General features: G+C 40.4%; 5 protein-coding genes across 6 annotated transcripts; 2 read left to right on the forward strand and 3 right to left on the reverse strand.

The window, feature by feature from the left end:
* Positions 1 to 594: 594 nt before the first annotated feature.
* carhsp1 (calcium regulated heat stable protein 1) lies at positions 595 to 7326 on the reverse strand. Of its 2 annotated transcripts, XM_061303342.1 has the most exons (6): positions 5354 to 7326; positions 1919 to 1968; positions 1727 to 1810; positions 1531 to 1639; positions 1253 to 1375; positions 595 to 1129 (listed from the first exon to the last, which is right to left on the reverse strand). In XM_061303342.1, exons 3-6 carry the CDS (start codon positions 1773 to 1775, stop codon positions 967 to 969), a joined length of 444 nt encoding a protein of 147 aa, XP_061159326.1. In that variant the 5' UTR covers positions 1776 to 1810; positions 1919 to 1968; positions 5354 to 7326; the 3' UTR covers positions 595 to 966. The 2 variants fall into 2 exon arrangements, with proteins under 2 accessions (XP_061159326.1, XP_061159325.1); XM_061303341.1 differs by lacking the exon at positions 1919 to 1968.
* Positions 7327 to 7356: 30 nt separating this feature from the next.
* Positions 7357 to 9227, reverse strand: nat15 (N-acetyltransferase 15 (GCN5-related, putative)). Its single transcript, XM_061303340.1, has 7 exons — positions 9028 to 9227; positions 8542 to 8657; positions 8331 to 8460; positions 8156 to 8252; positions 7846 to 8080; positions 7595 to 7764; positions 7357 to 7518 (listed from the first exon to the last, which is right to left on the reverse strand). The coding sequence occupies exons 2-6, from the start codon at positions 8649 to 8651 to the stop codon at positions 7608 to 7610; spliced, it is 729 nt and encodes a 242-aa protein (XP_061159324.1). The 5' UTR covers positions 8652 to 8657; positions 9028 to 9227; the 3' UTR covers positions 7357 to 7518; positions 7595 to 7607.
* Positions 9228 to 9950: 723 nt separating this feature from the next.
* On the forward strand, positions 9951 to 12186 carry dnase1 (deoxyribonuclease I). Its single transcript, XM_061303972.1, has 9 exons — positions 9951 to 10045; positions 10303 to 10441; positions 10522 to 10610; positions 10689 to 10775; positions 10893 to 11008; positions 11147 to 11259; positions 11324 to 11478; positions 11537 to 11630; positions 11981 to 12186. The coding sequence occupies exons 1-9, from the start codon at positions 10035 to 10037 to the stop codon at positions 12029 to 12031; spliced, it is 855 nt and encodes a 284-aa protein (XP_061159956.1). The 5' UTR covers positions 9951 to 10034; the 3' UTR covers positions 12032 to 12186.
* On the reverse strand, positions 12168 to 14233 carry eci1 (enoyl-CoA delta isomerase 1). Its single transcript, XM_061303971.1, has 7 exons — positions 14074 to 14233; positions 13513 to 13638; positions 13277 to 13404; positions 13049 to 13195; positions 12840 to 12961; positions 12597 to 12775; positions 12168 to 12510 (listed from the first exon to the last, which is right to left on the reverse strand). The coding sequence occupies exons 1-7, from the start codon at positions 14114 to 14116 to the stop codon at positions 12344 to 12346; spliced, it is 912 nt and encodes a 303-aa protein (XP_061159955.1). The 5' UTR covers positions 14117 to 14233; the 3' UTR covers positions 12168 to 12343.
* A 995-nt stretch (positions 14234 to 15228) lies between these two features.
* Positions 15229 to 18251, forward strand: LOC133170733 (growth hormone secretagogue receptor type 1-like). Its single transcript, XM_061303862.1, has 5 exons — positions 15229 to 15364; positions 15893 to 16068; positions 16127 to 16922; positions 17340 to 17464; positions 18156 to 18251. The coding sequence occupies exons 1-5, from the start codon at positions 15229 to 15231 to the stop codon at positions 18249 to 18251; spliced, it is 1329 nt and encodes a 442-aa protein (XP_061159846.1).
* The last annotated feature ends 2700 nt before the right edge of the window (positions 18252 to 20951 follow it).

Consider the following 20951-nt stretch of genomic DNA (forward strand, 5'->3'; position numbering starts at 1 on the left):
CGCAGTCCTCTTTATTACATAGTACAATATTCCTTTCTTTTATACTAGACCATATTTTTCTCTCTTCACCACCGCGGGTGGTTATTTCTCCTCTGGTCAACTACAAGTAACATTTGTCAACAGGGAAAATGGCTTCAAACTAAATTGGGACTTTGGAAAAGATGTAATTCAGTGTTTAAGTCGAGGTAATTGTCAATAGAAAAACCCGACCTGACCTATCAGTTTGTTTACTGAGGTTTGGTGACCTCTGGTGGACAGAAATATAAAACCTGCAACTGGAGGGCGCATCCGGACACAATAATAGGGACCGTAAAGCACCAAAGTGGAGTCAAACAAGTTGACACATTAATACCATGTTAATGCAGGGCATAAAAGTCAAGTGGTTATGACTAATTAAAAAAAAAAAACATTCTCTGGGGTTTATATGTATATAGAATATTTCATAGGCGAACGCAAACTGCTCTGTAATCGTCCCATCTAAATATGGACAGACGATGGCAGCAAATCCACGTTTACAATGTTGACTAAAAAAAATATTGGTTGTTATAAAAGCAGAATTCTGACCGATTAGAACGATTAAATAGGCAAAACACATTTAGATGCTAACAACTCTTTAATTTCATTCAATATGTCCAACTATGTGATCAAATACAGGCAATGTATCATAGGCACAAGAACAAGTTGAAGTTCCGATGGCAGATGGAGGAGGCACAGTGTTGAGCAGGTTTAAAAAAAAAAAAAACAAAGTGAAATCTAGGTAAAACCTCCACAGTGTCAGAAATATGACATAAAAAAAATCCCAAGTTTTGTGTTATACCTGTCAAAATCAATGTTTGAAATTACAGTATAGAGATCAATTTGCCAAAAGAAGACCTTTCAGTGAGAAAGTAGCTCCCTTGTATTTTTCACTAAATGTGTGCTTTTAGCTATTTAAGCCCATCATCCAGTACTTGTTAATTCAAGCGTTCAGCTGTTGACAACATTTCCAGTCCAGGTCTCGTGTTTGGTTCCTGCCTTAAGGTGGGTGATGGTCACCTCCACCGCCTGGACCTTCTCGCATTTTGGGGGGAGGGCGCAGACTTTGTAGCTCACCTCGTCGCCTTCCACCGGCACGTACTCACCCTCAATGCTAGAATTGTTTGACATAATGGATCTTAATCAGAGCGGAGCTTCTGACACTACCAATCACAAATTGACGTTTATTTTTTTCGTTGCTAGTGCATCAAAACGGGGGGGACAAACATGATCTTACTCTGAGATGTGGACAAAGATCTCGCTGCCCCCATCGGCAGGTATGATGAAGCCATGACCTTTGGAGCGGGAAAAACATTTGCACACGCCAGAAAACACCGGACCCTCTGATGCACGAGCCGCTCTGGATAGAAAGAAGGGAGAGGGGGGGGGGGGGGACTATGTCAGGACAAGACGATTAAAACCAGTGGTGCCAAAAGTAGAAAGAATGTATGGATTTTATTCTGGCAAAGAAAATAATCCATATCAAACTAAACGTGTGTGTGTATGCGTCCTCACGCTGAGCAGGTCCTGTTCCTGCGAGTAGGCAAGGGGCTAGGAAGATTGAAGCCCCGTATGGGTGAAGGTGAGCGATCTCTGTGTTGGCACACCGGAGGTTGCAGGGATTCTGATTGGATGAGAGAAAAAAAAATAGGTTACATCATAGCAAATTTATTAAAAAGAAATTCTGAGTACTCTTGACACATGTGCGTACCTTTTGCTGATCCCCCAGAGTTCAACGTTGAACGTTCCTGAGTGGACATGGTGGTGGGCGAAAATGGGTTGAGATTGCAATACCCTTAGTGGAGGACAAGAGAAAAAAAATAGAATTCAATCTCTGAGTAATAACAGAAAATATTGCCCTTTAGTTGCTGCACTGTTTGGCTTCTCAAATGCTACCTCCTACCTGAAGAACCACTCGGTGTCAGAGAGATCACGTTTCATCCGTTCATTTTTCTGTCATGCACAGCAGCATTCATTTCAGTTGCAGTTTTAGAAGCTTGACGCCTGCTTCGACACGTTCAACAATTTGCATCTATGGCAGGTTATTGGGTTCTGTTCTAGACAAACCACACGACAGAAGGCCTGCAACCATCACCATGGTCGAAAAAACACAAAACAAGAACATTTTAAGACCTAATAGATGATTGTCACTATTCAAATAGTCAAAACACACTTATCAGCCATCACAGCGGAGACATTTCAATACTAGTCTCGGTCTGCACTCGCAAGATAGTAACTCGAGGAGGCCAGAAAGGGGAGGGTTGGGTATTAGAAGGACCATCTGGGGATGACGGAAAGAAAAGCAGACCAGAAGAACACCTTCGAAACCAACATTGAAGCAAAAAACTGTAAGAGACGGAATAACTCATTTAACATCACACCTCCAAGCGGTAGCCACACTTGCATTTATATTCTGAACACATCTTGCAGAACAGAAGCCAACCCTCTTAACGCAATAGATGTGCCGGCAATGAGATTAGAGCTTCTCTGGACCGCACAGTGACGATGTTGACGATTCATGACCGGCTCTCATATGACGTACAAAAAAAAAGATTGTACGTTCAGGGCTACAGAGTAAGATGAAGCCAGGTGGCGTCAGTTCTGCGGCCGAAAAGCAAAGCATGGAGAGTTTCCGTCACTATTGCTGAAATGTGAATATGCACAGAAAACCCCCAAAAAAGTCACCGATTTAATGCGAGCTGAATATCAGCACGCAATCAAATCTAACACGATCGTAACACCATTTCCAGTTCATCATGCTCATGCTTTCACACACCAGAGCCCTGTGGAATTTTCCAAAATTATTCACCACTGGTACAAACCAGAGACCCTGCTGATACAGCAAATAGCAGGGCAATGGATGAATGAAGACGGCCACACGGCCAACAGGAAGGAGGTCCGATTTCAACAATCTGCTCATCTCACTGCGTCACACTGAATTGACAGATGATCAAATCAATCGTAAGCCGGAAACCGAAATTTCAAAGTGTCATCGAAAATACATTTTCACAGGTCAGGGAGGAAAAAGTAAGTGACTGGCTATTAGTTTAGAAGATAAATAAAAACTCAGGTTAGCTGATAAACAGTCATTTGGACGGAGTCTGACTAGATTCAATTGCTTTTCATGTTCCTATGATGTTCCTTAAGCAACATTCCTAACACTCAGCTACAAATGCTCTTTGGAGACACAGGATTTCTTTTTCTCTCCAAGGTGAGATCCTTGAATTGTTTGAATGTGACCATCCCTCTTTTTTGTGGCAGGAAGTCCTGTCGCCTCCCATCCTGCCAGATACTTTACTAGCAGACCGCAAAAGCTCTTTGGTTGTGTTGTTGGCATCATTAGGGCGAGGAAAGAGACGATAAATGGCGGCGTGATCTAAAAGAATAAATGGATGGATTATGCACACAAACATGAGCTCATGGTGCCATGAAAAAAAAATAAAAATAGACTTCTTATTTGTTTGAATTGATTTTTGGGGGATATTTTATCTATCAAAAATACAAGTGGTATCGGTGGTTGGTATCGGTGACTACTGGACAAAAAAAAAGTGGGATCAAACATCTCTTGTATCGCTATTTCTTGGGATAAATAAGTCAAACATCAGTACGTTTGTCAATATGCAGGAGGACAAAAAGAATTCAAGCAGGCTTAATGCTATGCAAAGATCTTCAGTGGTGGGGTCATCTTGGGTCAGGGGGAAACGACTGCTTGCCAGCTCTGGTTGCATAACATGAAACGGACAAAGGTTGCGATGAGCTTCAGGCAGGTATTTGAGGACCTGAAAGCATTGGCAGAATCACATTCACTATAGCTGAGCCGTTAAGGCAGAGAGCGCCAAGCTCAAACACAAGCGGCCTATTATGATGTGCTCTTTGTGGGCTTGAAAGCGTGTGTGTGTGTGTGTGTGTGGGTGGGTGTGCGACTGCGTATGCATGCTGAAGGCCAAATGGGATGTGTTGACGCAATTGCAGAAGAGGGTCCTGATCCTGCAACAGGATGATTCATCCACAACATGCGTCAGTGCCACATCCCCTCAGTCAATGTAAAGTGAAATTGTTTGAAAGCCATCGGCCACATATCCCAATAAATGCTAATGTCCACGATTGAAGGAAAATCACGTTGGACAATGGCACATCTGTTCATATTGATTGGAGAATTGACCCGCTATAATGCAGGATATTAAAAAAAACATGTCACAGACATGAAAACTGGGAAGTGTTTGGAATGATTAAATATCAGATTTTTTTTTCTTACTAAATCATTTTAAAAGCTAAATAACTAAAGACAATAAATAAAGAATATATTTGAAAACCATTTAAAATATATTTGAAAATAATTAAATCATTTTAAAAGCTAAATAACTCAAATCAATAAAAGGGCAACCTGTTCTCAAGACAAACATATAGAAAAGTGCTATGCAAGTAATGCAAGAAATTATTTGTTCAGTGGTTTGATCTGTAATGCAAAACAACAACACAATTAATATATTCAATACGCAAGTGTTTGATTCCAACCTCCAGCCATGCGACCTGTTTGTGCACTTCAACCTGTTGTAGACTGAAAACAAGCATGACACCCCCATAAAGTCACACACTCCCCTTGCCCACCCTACCATCTCATGTTTTATGTTTCAAACAAAAACATGCTTGAACGGGGTTTCTCCTGCAGCTCTGGAATCCTGGATGCAAAAAAATCGTATGTAGCACCTTATTATTTTGCATTATTTGCATAATACAAAATAAAGTTCATTTCATTTGCTTAATGAGTACCCAAACCTTTGGGCAGGAAATGACACAAGGAAGTGTCACTAGAAGGTTAGGTAGTAGATCAAAGGTGTGATCATTTATGATTTTCAGTCTTTTTTTTTTGTGTGCAAATTTTGCTTTTTACGGCAATGCAAGTATGCGCCGCCTCAACAAACTCATTTAATTTGCACTCCTATTTTAAACATTTTATTTTGCATAAAATACCTCTGCATACCTTTGCATCCCAATAATAGGAAACAAAATAAATATAGATTCAATTCAATTCATCACTGGTGATTGAAACAAAAACAATAAATTCGAAAAAAAAAACACAATGTCAAATTCCAACAGTTTGGTTACCCGCAAAATACCTAACACGCACGCGCACGTGACAATGAGCAACTGGTGGATTGTTGTCAACATCTCCAGAGGCTTACCGTGCAGCACTTGATTTAACTCAGAGGGAGTGGTGCATTTCGAGAAACAACCAATACCCGTCACAAAAGCAAAAATAAGCACAACGCAGCAGGAGAACAAAACACGTCGTCGAAAATTACTTCAAATTTGGAAAGGAAAATAAGGAAAAACTCACAGTCTCCTTTCAAGCGACGGAAGATTGAAGAAGGTTGTCGAGGCAATGCAAAGCAGTGTTTTGGTGAAGTTCTGTCGAGCAGGTTAGTTCAGTCCAGCCCAGATCAGCTTGTGAGGTTTGATTCATGCAGGAACTTCCAGAATCCAGCAGCGCTGCCTGTCCTTCTCACTCATTGACTGAATGGGCGGGGCTGACCGAATCGTGACGTCACCAATGACGTATTGCCGTGTTACAAAAACTCCTTCACAATAAACGCAATAGCAAAGTCATTTTAGAGTCGGATTGAAAAGAGTCAAACATTAGATTAGTGAGTGAGAACCTCAGATTTCGAAAAGATTATGAAAAGATGGAAAAAGGTTTAAGTTCTTTCTGCTATGTAATGGAAGATTTGTCTTACCCATCATATATGTGTCCTTTATCATAGATGTAAAGCAAAAGTATTTGTTAGTGAAAAATAATTTTCAGACGAACTGAGTTGAATTGGATTTTTTTTTCCTTCAACGCTTTTGTAGGGAATGACATAGCTCAGCCATTCTGGACAAACGTTTTAAAAGCTACGTGGCACAGCACTCCCCTCTAGTGGCAAGAACATGTAAAGGTTACACGTCCTCAGTTGTTAAGGTAAAATAAGTCAATGTGAATGTCAAAATAACTGTAAAATACGGTGCAAGCCTAACAAGCTGAAAGGAGAAGAAGAGTCTAAAAAAACGTGTGAATGTTTATCATTAAAAACTGCTCAAGAGTCATATTTTTTTCTAATTAGTCATCCCAAGGTCAAATGAGTCCTAGATTGTGACCCCCAAAAAGGTCCAATAATGTTTACAATCAAAGGAACTTGTATTGCATACAAACTGTCTGAAATAATCATTTGAAATTGACACCTTTGAACAACACATTTCACAGTCACAGTTACATATAGTGTGTGAGAAATGTAACAAAACAAAAAAAGGTTTGGCCGAATGTCGTATTGAGACCACGATTTGGCACTTAACGCGTGCTACTTAATGACCTTGCAAACACACAGATGCTATTTCTATTTCGGGAGCAGAACTACTCGTGTACGATATCTCTATCAAGCAGATGTTAAAAATCAAATCTGAATTACGGTATGGTTCGAAATACGACAGACGGGTGGTCATTCGTTTACATTAGCAGCAACTTCACAGAGAAGGGAAGCAGCAGACTGCATCCAGTAGTTGTTTTTTTTTTAAAAAAACTTTAAAATAAGGACCTGAGCGACTGTGCCCTTCTTGTACGGATTATACTACATGGGTATTTTAGTAAGCCAACTCAATAGCCGTGTAAGATTTTAAAACCGCTTCGTGTGAAATGCCTGTAAACATTGTGTTGCAGCGTGTTCCGACGAGGCGCTGATGTCACAAATACGTTACAGTACATTATTATTGAGTTATTGCACAAAGAAAACAATGTTCAGCCGTTTTCCAAATGTTTCACACGTCAATGATACTAAAATAGCCAATCTGCAGTCTTCCGTTGTTCCCGATAAATTACTCGTTCTACTCTACAAGCCTAAAAAAATGCCTTGCTATATTCACAGTCCAATGCCATTTGTTCTAGGGTCCCAATGTCACAATTTGATATGGACTCACATTCAATCGAGTCAAAAGAGAAAGGGTGCTTATTTCAAACGGGCAGCAGCGATATCATTCGTTATAATACATTATACTCTACGTGAACTCTATTACCTTAGTATATATAATATACCAATAGTAGACAAACATGTGAAGGAATTGACTGAAGCAGGGCAGAAATATAGGTCAGGTTGGAGCCACCGTTAAAAATCCCTCCCATAGCAAAACAAAGACGTCTGCTCAGTCACCTGTTTTGAGAGACAGGTCTTATACTGACTGCTAAGTTTCGGTACGATAGACTCGACGCACTTCTATCGGAACATGGAATGAAATAGTAGTGACGGGATCGAGTAAAAGGTGACAAACATTTCCCCCGCAATTGCTCCTCAGTGTAAACACAACATTGCACTATTTGATAGGGGTGCGCCAGCTTGCGCAGAGCCACATTTCATGTGTGCGGAGCGTGCAATGAATCGGGTTGAACCCGCAATCTGTGTTCTACACAGCATGCCCAGGGTGTGAATGTTTAGCTGCATTAGGGAAGACGGAAGAGAAACAGAACGCTTGGGCTTCCTGTAAGTGGGATGGGGGAAAAAAAAAGATTAAGAAACTGAGACAAGAATAACGATGGCGGCGAGGAGATCCAAACCTGCAATGTCGAGTCACATTGTCCGGCTGTATTGTATGCCGGTTTTGGAGGCGATGTTGGACCACGGTAGCAGAGATCGCAGCAAAGACTGAGCCTGTCGGTACAACCTCTGCGGGATGGAGCAGGGGCTCAGGTTGGCTAGGGTTGAACCGATGTGATGGATATAATCAGTGGAACGGTAAGTTAAAGTCAATAGATGCAGAGCTGTACGATCAAGGAAAGGGCTAATCCATCAACATTCAAAAGGATATAATATTGTCCAAGGTGGATGACCCCCGTTGATGTAGAGCACATATGTGAAGCCATCTTTCAGGACGCCCCGTATGGAGTAGTAGTAGGGCAGGTAGTGGTGTTGCTTGAAGTCCCTGTTCTCGTAGAAGTGGATGGCAGTGTTGTTGGTGGTGAGAACATGCAGGTAGATTGCCTTACAGTGGTCCTGGGCTGTTGTCGAAATGTGCTCCTTCAGACTGTCCAGCAGTAAGGAGCCTAAATGAAGAAGCGGGCATTCATTTTGTAATGGTGACAGATGGAAGAAAATGTGTGAGTGAGGTCAACCAGTACCTATGCCATGTTTCCTGAACTCTTTAACCACTCCCAGGCTGAGGATGTAGGCTACCTGTGTGTCCACGGGGAAACTGGATGCGAGAACATCTCCATCCTTGGACACAATTAATAAAAACAAAATGACATCTGCATGAACATTACTGGATCGTGTTGATTTATGTAAGCATCTTACCTCTTTATGTACTTTGGTCCGACCTTTGATCTCAGCCACAATCATTCCCACAATACCTCCTCTGAAGGTGGCAGCGAGAGAGAAGAACTTCTTGTTGGAGGTGATGTCCTGGTACCATGAGTCTGGGTACCTGGGGTTAGGTCGAAACAAGTTGTTTTTCAGGAAATGCATTCATGGAATAGAAATGTTCTCTCCATAGAAAGATTCTTACTCAATTGGGAACCAGTCACCACAGAGCAGTTTCACACTGTCTATGTCATCGTGGCACAGGAACCGGAGCTGGACTTCACTGAGAGCTGTGGGAGGCACCACGTCACTCATTCACACCTGGAGGCAAAACAAGAATAAAAAAATAAAGTGTAATTGACAGCAGGAAATCTTGAATTTTCGTGGAAAGCAAGGAGAAAGGTGGAAAACATCTAAACAAGAATTACAGTAAAGAATGTTAACACCTCGGTGTAAATGACGTCATAAAGGTTTACAAAAGCACCACTGGTAAAAATGTCCACACAACTTGATCACACAACTTGGGAGAAAAATACAGATTTCACAATTTAGTTAAAATGTCTGCACAATATGAACGCACAGCTTAGGATAGTAACACATACTTCATAACTTCAGTATTTTACAGTTTTACGTCAGCTAAGAACAGCTCCTGAGCTAAGCTAATCGTCTGGCTAGGCTAACATGTTCCTACCTTATTTTAACCCCTCACACCGAAGGAAAGTCAAGGGGATTGATATTGTTCGGTTATAAACCAGGTGGACGAATCCCTACTTTGGATACAACATGACAGAACACATGTCTACTCTTGATTCTCATTACTGTTACCGATGCTGCAGTGAAGCTAAACTAAGCTAATCCGGTCAACGCTCGCGACCGGATGTTTTTTTTCCTGTTTACGGAAGTGACGCAAATGTCGCACTCAGTGCGACTCTTTGACTTTTGACCTACCAATATTAAATAAAAGAAGAAAAACGAAAAGTCATGTATGAAATGATCAGATAAAAACAAAACACATTTTGCTATGATTACAGTTTTAAAAGGTAAAACATTACATTTATTACATTAATTTGTATTGATTTTCATCTTTTGATCTAAAATCCAAATATCTTCAGTATATGTATGGACTGATATAGATTTTTTTTTAAATTTTTTGTAGCAGTGGTATTCAAGCCCAAGACCTTGGCTAAAAGCAAGACCTTAAATAAACTTTCTTATCTAGTATTTCTAGCATCTGCTCCCTTCCCAGTGCTTGTCTTGCCACTAGTCTTTTAAAAATAGCATTGAGTAGTGTATAAAAGGAATATTTTTCTTCTTGAATCTTAATAACAGTGACGTAAAGGTAATTATAAAAGAATGTTGATCAAATTCTCAGACCATTTCTTTAGATGGGACATTAATGAATTCAACAGTAGTGTTTTTTAGTTGTTTATAATAAAATGTCTCCAATTTCCTGACTTTTTTCATCAATTAAATATAACCATACCATTTGCAGTGCACATCCTTCATTGTCATGTAACGTGACAACCAACTTGTAGCCTATCCACAATAGCACGCCTATCGTCGCTCCTGGCCAGCACGACCTCGTCACATGATGTACCTGCAGTCAAATAAAGACACACAATCAGAAATTCTGTTCAGATGTTCCAGTGGCACCTTTGAGGATTTCCACTACTAGGCCTTCTCATCAACACGCTGGCTATGAAGATCAGGTAGCTACCCGGGATTCATTGATAAAGAATGTTGTTATACAGTAATACAAACTTGCAGTATAAAACCTGGAATACCTTTTTAACTTTTTAAGGTAACTTTGGTCTAACCTGAGTTATGCATTAAGTGAGTAGAACATTTCCCCCTGCTAGGAGCACAAAGCATTCCATTAAGCCGTTCTTTCTTTTGCATTACTCAATTGGAATATATGCCTTCTAGCAGTCAGTTTTAAATGTATTTACTTTTGTGTTACCCCCAGGATGTATTTAGTGTACAGTTCAGGTCTCCTTTTGGTCCTGCTGCATCTATCTACGTCTTTGCTGTTGGGAGCCTTCAACATCAAGTCTTTTGGGGACAAGAAAGCTTCCAACACAACCTTGATGAACATCATCCGTAAGGTCAGATACTTGACCTCTCATTACACCTTGTAGTCAGTACTGTGCGCACGTTAGCCATGCATTTCGTGTTGCTGTTGCAGATCGTCCACCGCTATGACATCATTCTGATCCAGGAAGTCCGAGACAATGACCTCTCAGCTACCACAAAACTCATGCAACATGTCAACAAGTTAGGATAAGTATAAAATATCGTTTATAATCAAGGAACATTTGGAAAAATTCATACTGTTTTTGTTTTTTTTCCCAGAGGTTCTCCACCATTTAGGTACAAGCACATCGTCAGTGAGCCTTTGGGTCGGAGTTCTTACAAGGAGCGGTATCTCTTTCTATACAGGTAGCGACAAAAGTATCTCCATATGGATTTTTTTTTTTACCTAATCAAAAAGTCATGGTCCATTCCAGCGTATAATACTTTTTATATTTCAATTCAGTCCATGCATGTTCTTTCCAGGGAGGAAACGGTGTCAGTGGTCCGAAACTACACTTATGACGATGGTTGTGAGCCCTGTGGGACCGACACCTTCATGAGGGAGCCTTTTATCGTTATGTTCTCCTCAAATGACACTGGTAGGCGTCATTAAATGAAAGCAAAATTACACTGGTAAAAAAAAAAGATCAACAAAGCAAAAATTCTTTGGAACACTCCCGTATATATAGAAAGTGTTTTTAAAATAATGGCAGTAACCTTTCCCAAATCCCTTCTAGTTGTGAGAAACTTTGCTCTGATCCCACAACACACGTCACCAGACTTGGCCTTGCAGGAAGTAGATGAGCTGTACGATGTGGTGACTGATGTCCGCAGCAGATGGAACACCAATGTGAATATGACGTAATTTTCCTCGATGAAACTGAATGAACGACACCCATACGTTGGACCCGCAGGATATCATTCTTCTCGGCGACTTCAATACAGATTGCAGTTATGTCACAGACTCAGAGTGGACGCAGATCCGGATTTTTACGGACAAGAGCTTCCATTGGTTGATCCCGAATGAGGCGGACACAACAGTGTCGCACACTGATTGTGCATATGACAGGTAGGTGTTCTATGTAGGCACTAGCCATGTGCACGATTTAAGATTATAATTTTTTTAGGATTGTGGTGACTGATGACATGAAGACAGGCGTAGTGGACTACAGTGCGGCGGTGTACGACTTCATGGAGGATCTGAATCTGAGCCTCAATATGGTAAACATTAGAGTAGACATTAGCACATAACAGAAATGCAAACGTCATGCCGTAGAATTCCGAAAGAGCAACTTTTTCGGGTAAAGGAACAATTTGGTATGAGGGGAAAAACACACCTTTATGGATTGGTGTACTGTACACACAGGAATGCAAATGAAAACAGTTACAAGAAAGTGTCTTGGAGATGCTTGTCAAAACAGCACACTTGTATTGTTTTACATATTTCCCTTTTACTCCAGCCAAGAGTACAACTATTAATTTATTGTAATGTGTCTGTACATGTAGAATATAAGCAATTTTGTATAGATTGAGGGGATTAAATTCTAAATCTACATTTTCTCCTCTCTTAGGCTTTGGCTGTCAGTGACCATTTTCCTGTGGAAGTGAAGCTGCTGGTTTGACTGATGGAAGCATAATCAAACATCTGAAGTTTACCAAGCCAGTTCATAATAAAAGATATCTTGAAGCAGACCTTGACAGTTACATTATGAGCTATGCAAAATGCATTTAACAGTTTAAAAAATGATGGCAACAAAGTGAAGTTTCACCTTTTAAATCTACATTCCAAAAACAAAACAGAGGGAAAAGAATACAGAAAAAAAAGAAGCAATGCACCACGGTGTGATTTAGGTCAGGCACTTTTAGTGATGAGGCGCTGTTAGAAGAACCTGACAGTGTCCAATGATTTGTGATTAGAGGCCTTCGCTTACTCATTAAGCCTTCCTCTTTTTGAGCATCTCAAGATACGTACGGAGCGAATTCTGGATGGCATCTTTAGTGATGAAACTAACAAAATTTTGGACGTCGGCTTCTCTTTTGGCCGTCAGCTTGTCAATGGTCGGCTTTCTCATCATGGACTTGGTGATCTGTCTGGCGTGGGCTGTCAAACCAAAGTATCCAGTGAAAATAGAATGAATTCATTTTCAAAATATTGCAATAAAATGAACTCCTCCCTCTATCACACACCTGGAATGGCCAACCACTTGGCCATTGTCTGCTCAGCTGTGGCCATGAGCTTATCTTCAGGTACCAGCTGGTCTACCAGTCCTATCTTCAGAGCCTCTGTTGGGTTGTAGAGCAGCCCCAAAGCCAAGGCCATTTCCGTAGTCCGGTGGCCCACTGTATTAGCCATGGTGTCCTTAAACCTGTAAACAGCACAGTTAAAATGGTGTGTCATCACATTTGTCCTCAGTGTTGCCGTATCATTACCAAAAAGGCGCAACTATCCCGAGCTGAGTCTCATTAAGGCCGATGCTATAGCGTGGGTTGTCCACCATTACTCTATAGTCACATGTCAAAGCCATCAGACAGCCCCCTGCAGGACTGGAACCCTGAAGAAGGAGGGGAAAACTACAGTGAGTTTTTTTTTTGGCTCTAGTCACGGTCTTAGCACTGGTTTGCTTCAAAACGATACATACATTGATTGCAGCTACGGTGACCATGTTGGAGCTGTAGAGTTTCAACCACATCTCCTGAACAGCTTTCCAGAATTCCCCGCAGCTTTCTGGAGTCTTGCCATACATCTCCATGATGTCCAGCCCTGCTGAGAACACCTTGGGCAGACTCTGGATAGCACAAACACACAATTAAGGAAAGGAGATGATTTAAAATGAAACTCAATTCAAAAGTTCAAAGGGATTTTGTACAGAGGTGATGATGAGCCCCCGGCAGCTTTTGTCCATCTCGAGCTTCTCTAAGCTTATGCAAAACTCTGTGAGGAAGTCCAAACTGAGGCTATTGACTGGTGGACTCTTCATACGCATCACAGCCACACCTATGGAAGACATAAGATTTCAGCCTTCTCAAATCGCTTGAGAATTTAATAGGGGGAAAAAAATCATGAAAAGCCCAAATGAAGTTCAAAATGACCTCAGCCCATTACCTGTACTCTGGTCAAAATCCACAGAAATTTTAGAAGATGTGGAGTTGCTCCTCTGCTGTGCGGCAAGTACCGTTGATGCACACACTCTGCCATGACTTCTGCTAGAAGACAGCTGGGAAAGAAGCCCTGGAGACACATGCAAACATTTGTACGACTTATGAAATTAGCTTGTCATATGTGCACAATGTACAGGGGAAGCTCTTTAAATTATTTTGTTATTCCACGAGTAGCAAGATATGAGTGAAACACTATTTCCATCAAAACAGTTTGCACAAATCAACACTTGTAAATAAACAGTTTTAAAATGTGTCAATGAAACAATACACAAGGCGTACCGAAAGTACATTTAAATATAAACGTAGTGTTTAACGATATTAATGGTGAGACTCTGATATAGGAGACTTGTATATGATACAAGACCTTATTGTGACCCTTGCTCCACATTCTGTGCAACAGATGACGCTAGTAGCAGTTAGCCGACGAGGGGCATTTTACGTTAAAGCATTCTTCAAATGACAACTAAGATACAACAACCTCCCTTCAAAGTGAAGCACAACATACCTGATAAAGTACACTTATTCCTAAAAGCTGCTCTCAACGCCATTGTTATGCTTGAAGTTGCAGCTAGCTAGGAAGTTGCAGCTAGGCTAGGCTAACTCGATTCTGTCGGACCTTTTCGGAACAGCACTATAAAATTGCACTGGCCAATATGTGTAATTACAGCATCCGGGTTCTTGTCACCGTGAATGAAGACGTTTTGAGGTTACGACGATTTTAAGGTTACGAACGGTGACGTCGTACATTCAAGTCGTAAACCGAGGGCCCCCGTATTCTCGTTTTTAGGGTGATACATTTTATGTAAAAGGAGCCTTGATGTTCATATATTAATATATAAATATGGTAAATATTCAGATAATTTGGGAAAAGTTGTTCATCCACACTATAATTGATATTTCAGTATCTGAATCTGGTACTATGAATTGTATACTGGATGTTACTTTTAGGTAATGAAAATGCATAGAGCAGAAATTAGTATATTGACTTACTATCCTAGGTATTGATTCTACTAATTGGAAAAAGCATCGATATCCAAATATCAATGGATGGTGTGTTCCATAGCAGATAGTGTAGCATTAAAGATGAGAGTGGGTGAGATGAGAGAGAGGAGCAGATCAGATACTGCAGGTGTCCTAAGTGACAGCCAGAGCTCAAGGGTGTCTTTGGAGGTGCGCCGCGCACAGAAGCTTCTCTTGACCGGTAAGTATCACATTTGACATGAGAGCTTTGTGGTTTTATTGTTTTGCCGGTGTCATTATTTATCTTAAGTGTAGATCTCAACTGGATGATAGTTGCAAATGATCTTGTGTTGATGCTCATAATGACTAAAAAAAAATAATAATAATGATTTCCAGAGTTTGACCATATAGCCAGATTATGTATACTTGTACAGAATATCCACTCGTACGTAAAACATTGTTATTTATTGAATTTATTATTTCTTTGTATGGTTAAGACGATTGATTGGTAACTTTAATTCTGTTTTTTTGAATCAAGTATTCTTTCATTGCCGTGAAACTTTTACAATCTATATCAGTTACGTGACTAAAAATAAAAAGCACCTTGAACACACACTGAATGCGATTGAGTCGGAAATCCATCATGTGTCCTGCTGCTTTCTCTGTGTTGTTTTTCCTGGAAAGCTCACCCTGGGAAATAATGGATCTAATGATGTTGGAGGACATGGGCAGTGGCTGTGAAGATGATAACTGTGGCCTAGCGTCAGGTTTTCTGGAGGACTGTCCCAACCAAAATTGTGATTGGAATCAACCTGTCTTTGGATTCACAGCGCTAGGTTTGTATTCATATAGAAGCAAAAAAAAGAAAGATGACATCTAAGATATTTTCAAATATTCTATAACATATTTTACAGTTGTACGCAATACCAGTGGCAAATAGTAATAGTAATCAAACTCAAAATTTTGTCACGGACAACATGGCAGCTATGGTTTGCTTTGGAGGACCTCTCATTAGAAGAATGGAGGCTGCAGGAGTTGGTTGGACTGTGGAGCAAGTCACTAAAGCAGAGGAATAGAGAAAAAAAATGTCAGTCTGGAATAAAGGTTGTCAGGGGGCAGTTGGAGTTGTTGATGAAACAGAAAAGGTGAGATAGATGGATGACAAATCTTGGTTGGAGTAGTTGAATTCAAACAGCGCATAGGTGGAATCTCTCACCCTTCAGAATTACCCATGTGAAAATTGGAACCTCCCAGCAGGAAAGGAGGTGAGAAGACAAAGATGTCACGTGACCAGAAATATATGGTTGAGAAGCTAACAAGCTGAACGCAGATCCAAATATTGTTTTCTCTCTCTTCATTTCTAGTGTGCGTGACTATCATCTACATTCCCGTGCTGCTCCTTGGTCTTCTGGGAAACGTCCTAACAATTCTAGTGGTTTGGCTACGACCGCACATGAGAAGTTCTACCTACTTGTACCTGAGTAGCATGGCTGTTAGCGATCTGATGATTCTCCTACTCCTACCTCTGGATCTCTATAAGGTACAAACGTATATGATCCAAGCTATCATCAACTAAAAAATGCTTTTGCTTCTCGCAGCTATGGAGACCCAGACCCTGGCTCTTTGGAGACCTTGCCTGTAAGATGACCATGTTTCTCTCCGAGTGTTGCACCTTCTGCACCATCCTCCACATCACCTTCCTGTCTTTGGAGAGATATGTGGCAGTCTGCTGGCCAATTATAGCAAAGACCTTGGTGACACGTCGCAGAACCAAAGCTCTGATTGGCTGCCTGTGGCTGGGTGCAGCAGTCAGTGCAGCACCTGTGTTGGTGATGGTTGGCGTTGAGGAAGTTGGGCAAGAAGATCTCAGGGTTAATGGCTGGAGGGAGAATGGAAGGTGGATGGGCGAGGATGGACAAGCCGTGGGCTTTGCAATGGATGGAGATGAAGAAACCCATCATTCATTTGAAGGAGAACTAGATGATCTAAAATGGGGAGAAGAAGCAAGACAGTTGAAGTTGTTTAAGGAGGAAGAATCTGGAATGGAAGTAAGAGACGAGCAAAACAAAACACGTGAAATCATAAACAAAAAACAAGAGGACGTAAAGGAAGTTTACGGAGATCAGCAAAAGAAGAGAAAAGCAGATGAAGGAGGAGGAGGATGGGAAGCCAATGCTGCACACCGGACGTGGATTGATAGAAGAGAGTGTCGTTGCACTCAGTACGCCATTTCCTCTGGCCTACTTTCAGCCATGATGATTCTATCCAACCTCTACTTTCTGGTTCCGGTCTGCATTCTCGGCCTGGTTTACGGGTTGATTGGAAGAACACTTTGGCTCCGCCCCCAGAGCAGCCGCAGAGACCAAAGTCATCGTCATACCGTCAAAATGCTCGGTGAGCACTGATAGCTAATGCCGATCTTTGCATTGAACAAAACTCTAGGTGTCAAACCCAAGGCTCGGGGGCCAGATACGGGCCCCACATTATTTTAGGTGGCCCACCAAGACAAACTTTGTGTCATGCCTAAAATGACAAATTGTCTTCACTTTTTTTAATAAGAAATAAAATAAGGAAATAAATAAAATTTAATAAAGAAAGAAATAATAAATAAAGAAAAGATTTTTTTTAAAAATAAGAGATATTGCTAGCAATTTTTATTACCATTCATTTTTAAAAAATTATTTAAATCAAAAACGAGTTCGCGACAAAAATGAGTGTGACACCTCTGCACAGAGCTCTGGTCCATTTTGTGTTTCCAGGCCCAAAATAAAAAACTTGCCTTGATTCAATGCCTCTATGACCCCCCCACAGGAGTGATCGTGATGGCGTTTGTCCTGTGCTGGCTACCTTTTCACGTTGATCGGACCATCTTTGTTTTCTCTCTGGGCACCGGCATGGACCAGCCGACTGTCAACACCGACGAATCCATCAACAATGTTACAAACGCTACCACATCGGACTTGCTTGTTAAGACGACATTGTCTTATTCCTATCAACCACCCGCCAGAATCCAACAACAAGATACAAACACACAACAATCTACACTTTTATATCATACAAAACCATTGAACAGCAGCAATGATCAAATATTGAGCTCCCGTACTGTCACAGATACACAATCTAGTAAGCCTACCATGCAGAGCAAAACCAATTGCGTAACCCCGCTAAGCAACAACGACACACACTTCACTAACACCACAAACACAGACACGCATTTGTATTTTCTGTACTATCTGTCTCAGTATTTGAACCTGGGCTCCTCTGTGCTCTACTACCTCAGCGCTGCTGTCAATCCTTTATTGTATAACGTGATGTCAGGCAGATATAGACACGCCGTACACAGTCTCATACGCTCGCAAAGACAACACTCGCGGACACTTGAATCACAATGGACCACTACAAATTTGTAATATCATAATTAACATGACTACTTCACGCTGTGTGACTAGGGTGGGCGGATATGGAAAGAATTTTTTTGGAGTTGACTTCCCCTTTAAGAAGGGCTAAATGTGTGTATCCTGTACAAATATGACAACATCTGATTTGCTGCCTCTTGGATTGGATGTTCCGCACGGTTTTTATTTGATTCTCCCTACCACAATAATAGCATTGTTCTTTTGTGGTCAGCTTCAGAATGGCAAGTTTGGAAAACACAACGGCCTCAGGCTAAGGACAATTGATTGGATTGGATTTGTAAACCAGGCTCTTCCTGACATGAGTTGATATCTTGTTTGAAAGGAACAATATGAATCTATAAAATTGAAAGTGACTACTCAGGGGAGTGGGGAAATCATTCAGGGTTATTGTCTGCTGTCACATGATATAATAGAACACAACACGTATTACACCAAAACCATTAGGTAGAGTATCGGACTTTTTTTTTTTTTTTCTTTGTACGGCCATGCATTTGCATTTGTCGTTGCTTTATACGTGAAAATAACAAAACTAATGAAGATTAAAAAATCATGTCAGTCTCAGATTTGTTATAATCAGTGGTACAGCTGATATTCTATACCACTAGAGGGCGCTGTCCTACAGGTAGTATTCTTAAAGGGCAAAAGAGAGCACAATTAAAATTGGATGCTCTTGTTTTTGTTTTGCTTAAATTGGGGTGTGAAAGCAGTTAAATGCTACTATCACAATTAAAGAGACCTGTTAAGTGATTTTAGTGTATTATTTCTAACATGACTATTTATTATTATTATCTATTATTATAAATAAATAAATAATAAATAAAATAAATAAATTATCATCTTATTTCTAATTATTTCTACATTAAATATTGTGGAGAATAAGTGCTAAAAACATCCATTTCTGCTTCTCAGGGTCCAAGCTACATTCATGTAACAATAATCACAACAATTATACTGTGATGTACAATTAATTGTCCTCCTTAAGGCACAACATGCCCAACCACAGGGAACACTAATTTGCTCCCACTTTCACCATGAACATCTTTCCTGGTCGCCTGCACTAAGTACTACTGTGAGAATTTGGAAAGAAATATGCATTTTCATTTATTCTGCACTATCTCTGCTTGTGTATAACAACGCATAATAATGGCACTTAGCAATGAGCAAAAAAAAAAAGTGCACAGCATACGGTACAGTGGGGAAATCAGCGCTCTTGCTGGCCTTCTGATACAAATTCAATAAAATTTCAGAGGACTTGAACACCATTTAAAAGGGGAGTCTTTAACTCAATCGATCTGCCATCACCTGAGAGCAGTTTGGACGCTTATGATACAATATATACATCTCACGTGCGGGCGCTTGCAAAAATACTGCATAGCGTAACAAATCACCACCATTCTTCGAGAAGAATACACAAAAGATTTCATCGCATTCCCCAAGCAGGGGGCTGACAATTGCACCCGATGGCGGCCTCGCCTCATCTGTGAGAAGGAGAAGGCCAATGAGCATTAATTATGGAACAGTAAGGACAATGGGGGGCTATTGGATTTAGATGCTGCCCAATTACTGTGCCAATAAGATCACAGATGACAACAATAACACAGATCTAAGCTAAAGGAGAAGTTACATTTATTTGAAGTCACGAGAGAATGTCCTTATGGATTTAAGAGGAAGGGACATCATCCATTTTGGGCAATATTTTATATATATATTTTTTTTTTTATTGGCCTTCCTTGCAATGTTTGAAGGACTACTATTTACATCCCTCATGAGAGTCACTCACTCAAGTGCAGTGCCCACATGACTATTTCACTCTGCCCTCTCAATACTAGTACATGCTCAAAAGCTTCAGCAAGTACAAAGAGCTGCAAATGATTGAGTGATTTTAATCTTGAGGTGCCAGACAGAATCCTGTTTTGTCCACTGGAAACCTGAAGGGATGTTTCTTAATATGCTTGCAATCTGGTTTAATGTAATATAGCTTGCATTAAAAGCAGTTGTAATTCACACAAAAAGATTTTCACACGCATGTATTAAAATACATACAACAAATAGATATTAGGGAGCAGTTTGAACATAAAATGGAAACCGTACATATCCTACAGGCATGAATAGTGCCTGTGTAAAACTGCAATTTCTTGCCTCCAGACAAACTACAAACCCGAAAAGTTGTGATACGCATATAGATAAGTGGGATGTGTTTTTTTCCCCTCATTTAAGAAAGTTATTAACAATATATGTTGCAGAAATGTGGCTGACATCACTTCAACATGAATATTCATTTGAGTAATGACGTACGATGATGTGCAATCATCTCGGCACAGTGAGCAAAGATAACAGAAAGAACGGTTTTGCTGTTCTTGCTCTGTGAAGCGCAGCGCTGCCCAGCGTCGTGTCGACTAACTCCACAATGAGAGTAGCGCAGGCAGATGTTCGACATTGGTCACGTTGAACTTATATAATAATAAAAAAAAAAGGGTGAACCAGAAATGCATAGCCGGACAATGTACTGGATTCCAGCATAATTGCAGAAGAAAGGAGGGTATGGGATTAACTAGTTGGTAAATAAAATTCATCAACCTAATGGTAAAAACATGCCGTAAATGTGAACTATATCCACTGTATCCATGAGGGGAAAAAAATAATATTATTTTATACTATTTGAATAGAGCGGTACTAAATATTTTGTTGTGTAAAAGCGGTACTAAAAGTTTTGTTGTGGTATTACTTTAATGGTGTGTGAGAACGTATATATTGTATACAACAAAGCTGTCTCCAATAAAAAATAAACACAATAAAAATAAAAGAAATACATACAATTATGAACAATGCTAATGTCATCAAAGGAAAATTTGGTTTTATCAGAGGTGCAATGAAAAGCGATTTGAAAATCGGTTCTGTATCCTTCACTCGCTGCTGTGATTGCATACCCAGCTGTAATGTTGGGTAGAAATTCCAAAGTTGCCTGTCATCAACAATCAGGACATAAAATGTGGCTAAGGTGATTTCG

The sequence above is a fragment of the Syngnathus typhle genome, linkage group LG17, assembly GCF_033458585.1.
Source record: "Syngnathus typhle isolate RoL2023-S1 ecotype Sweden linkage group LG17, RoL_Styp_1.0, whole genome shotgun sequence".
NCBI lineage: Eukaryota > Metazoa > Chordata > Actinopteri > Syngnathiformes > Syngnathidae > Syngnathus > Syngnathus typhle.

Excerpts from the sequence above, each read along its gene's own strand:
- carhsp1 (XM_061303341.1), bottom strand. The coding sequence starts at position 1,775 with ATGTCCACTCAGGAACGTTCAACGTTGAACTCTGGGGGATCAGCAAAA. Across the intron at positions 1,640-1,726 it reads CTCTGGGGGATCAGCAAAAG|AATCCCTGCAACCTCCGGTG; the intron begins GTACGCACATGT and ends TCATCCAATCAG. Across the intron at positions 1,376-1,530 it reads AGGAACAGGACCTGCTCAGC|AGCGGCTCGTGCATCAGAGG; the intron begins GTGAGGACGCAT and ends CTTTCTATCCAG.
- nat15 (XM_061303340.1), bottom strand. The coding sequence starts at position 8,651 with ATGAGTGACGTGGTGCCTCCCACAGCTCTCAGTGAAGTCCAGCTCCGG. Across the intron at positions 8,461-8,541 it reads GGTGACTGGTTCCCAATTGA|GTACCCAGACTCATGGTACC; the intron begins GTAAGAATCTTT and ends ACCTAACCCCAG. Across the intron at positions 8,081-8,155 it reads GTTCAGGAAACATGGCATAG|GCTCCTTACTGCTGGACAGT; the intron begins GTACTGGTTGAC and ends TTCTTCATTTAG.
- dnase1 (XM_061303972.1), top strand. Across the intron at positions 10,611-10,688 it reads CTCATGCAACATGTCAACAA|AGGTTCTCCACCATTTAGGT; the intron begins GTTAGGATAAGT and ends TTTTTTTCCCAG. Across the intron at positions 11,260-11,323 it reads GCAGCAGATGGAACACCAAT|GATATCATTCTTCTCGGCGA; the intron begins GTGAATATGACG and ends TTGGACCCGCAG.
- eci1 (XM_061303971.1), bottom strand. The coding sequence starts at position 14,116 with ATGGCGTTGAGAGCAGCTTTTAGGAATAAGTGTACTTTATCAG. Across the intron at positions 13,405-13,512 it reads GGATTTTGACCAGAGTACAG|GTGTGGCTGTGATGCGTATG; the intron begins GTAATGGGCTGA and ends TGTCTTCCATAG. Across the intron at positions 12,962-13,048 it reads TCACCGTAGCTGCAATCAAT|GGTTCCAGTCCTGCAGGGGG; the intron begins GTATGTATCGTT and ends CTCCTTCTTCAG.
- LOC133170733 (XM_061303862.1), top strand. The coding sequence starts at position 15,229 with ATGGATCTAATGATGTTGGAGGACATGGGCAGTGGCTGTGAAGATGAT. Across the intron at positions 16,069-16,126 it reads TACCTCTGGATCTCTATAAG|CTATGGAGACCCAGACCCTG; the intron begins GTACAAACGTAT and ends TGCTTCTCGCAG. Across the intron at positions 16,923-17,339 it reads TCATACCGTCAAAATGCTCG|GAGTGATCGTGATGGCGTTT; the intron begins GTGAGCACTGAT and ends ACCCCCCCACAG.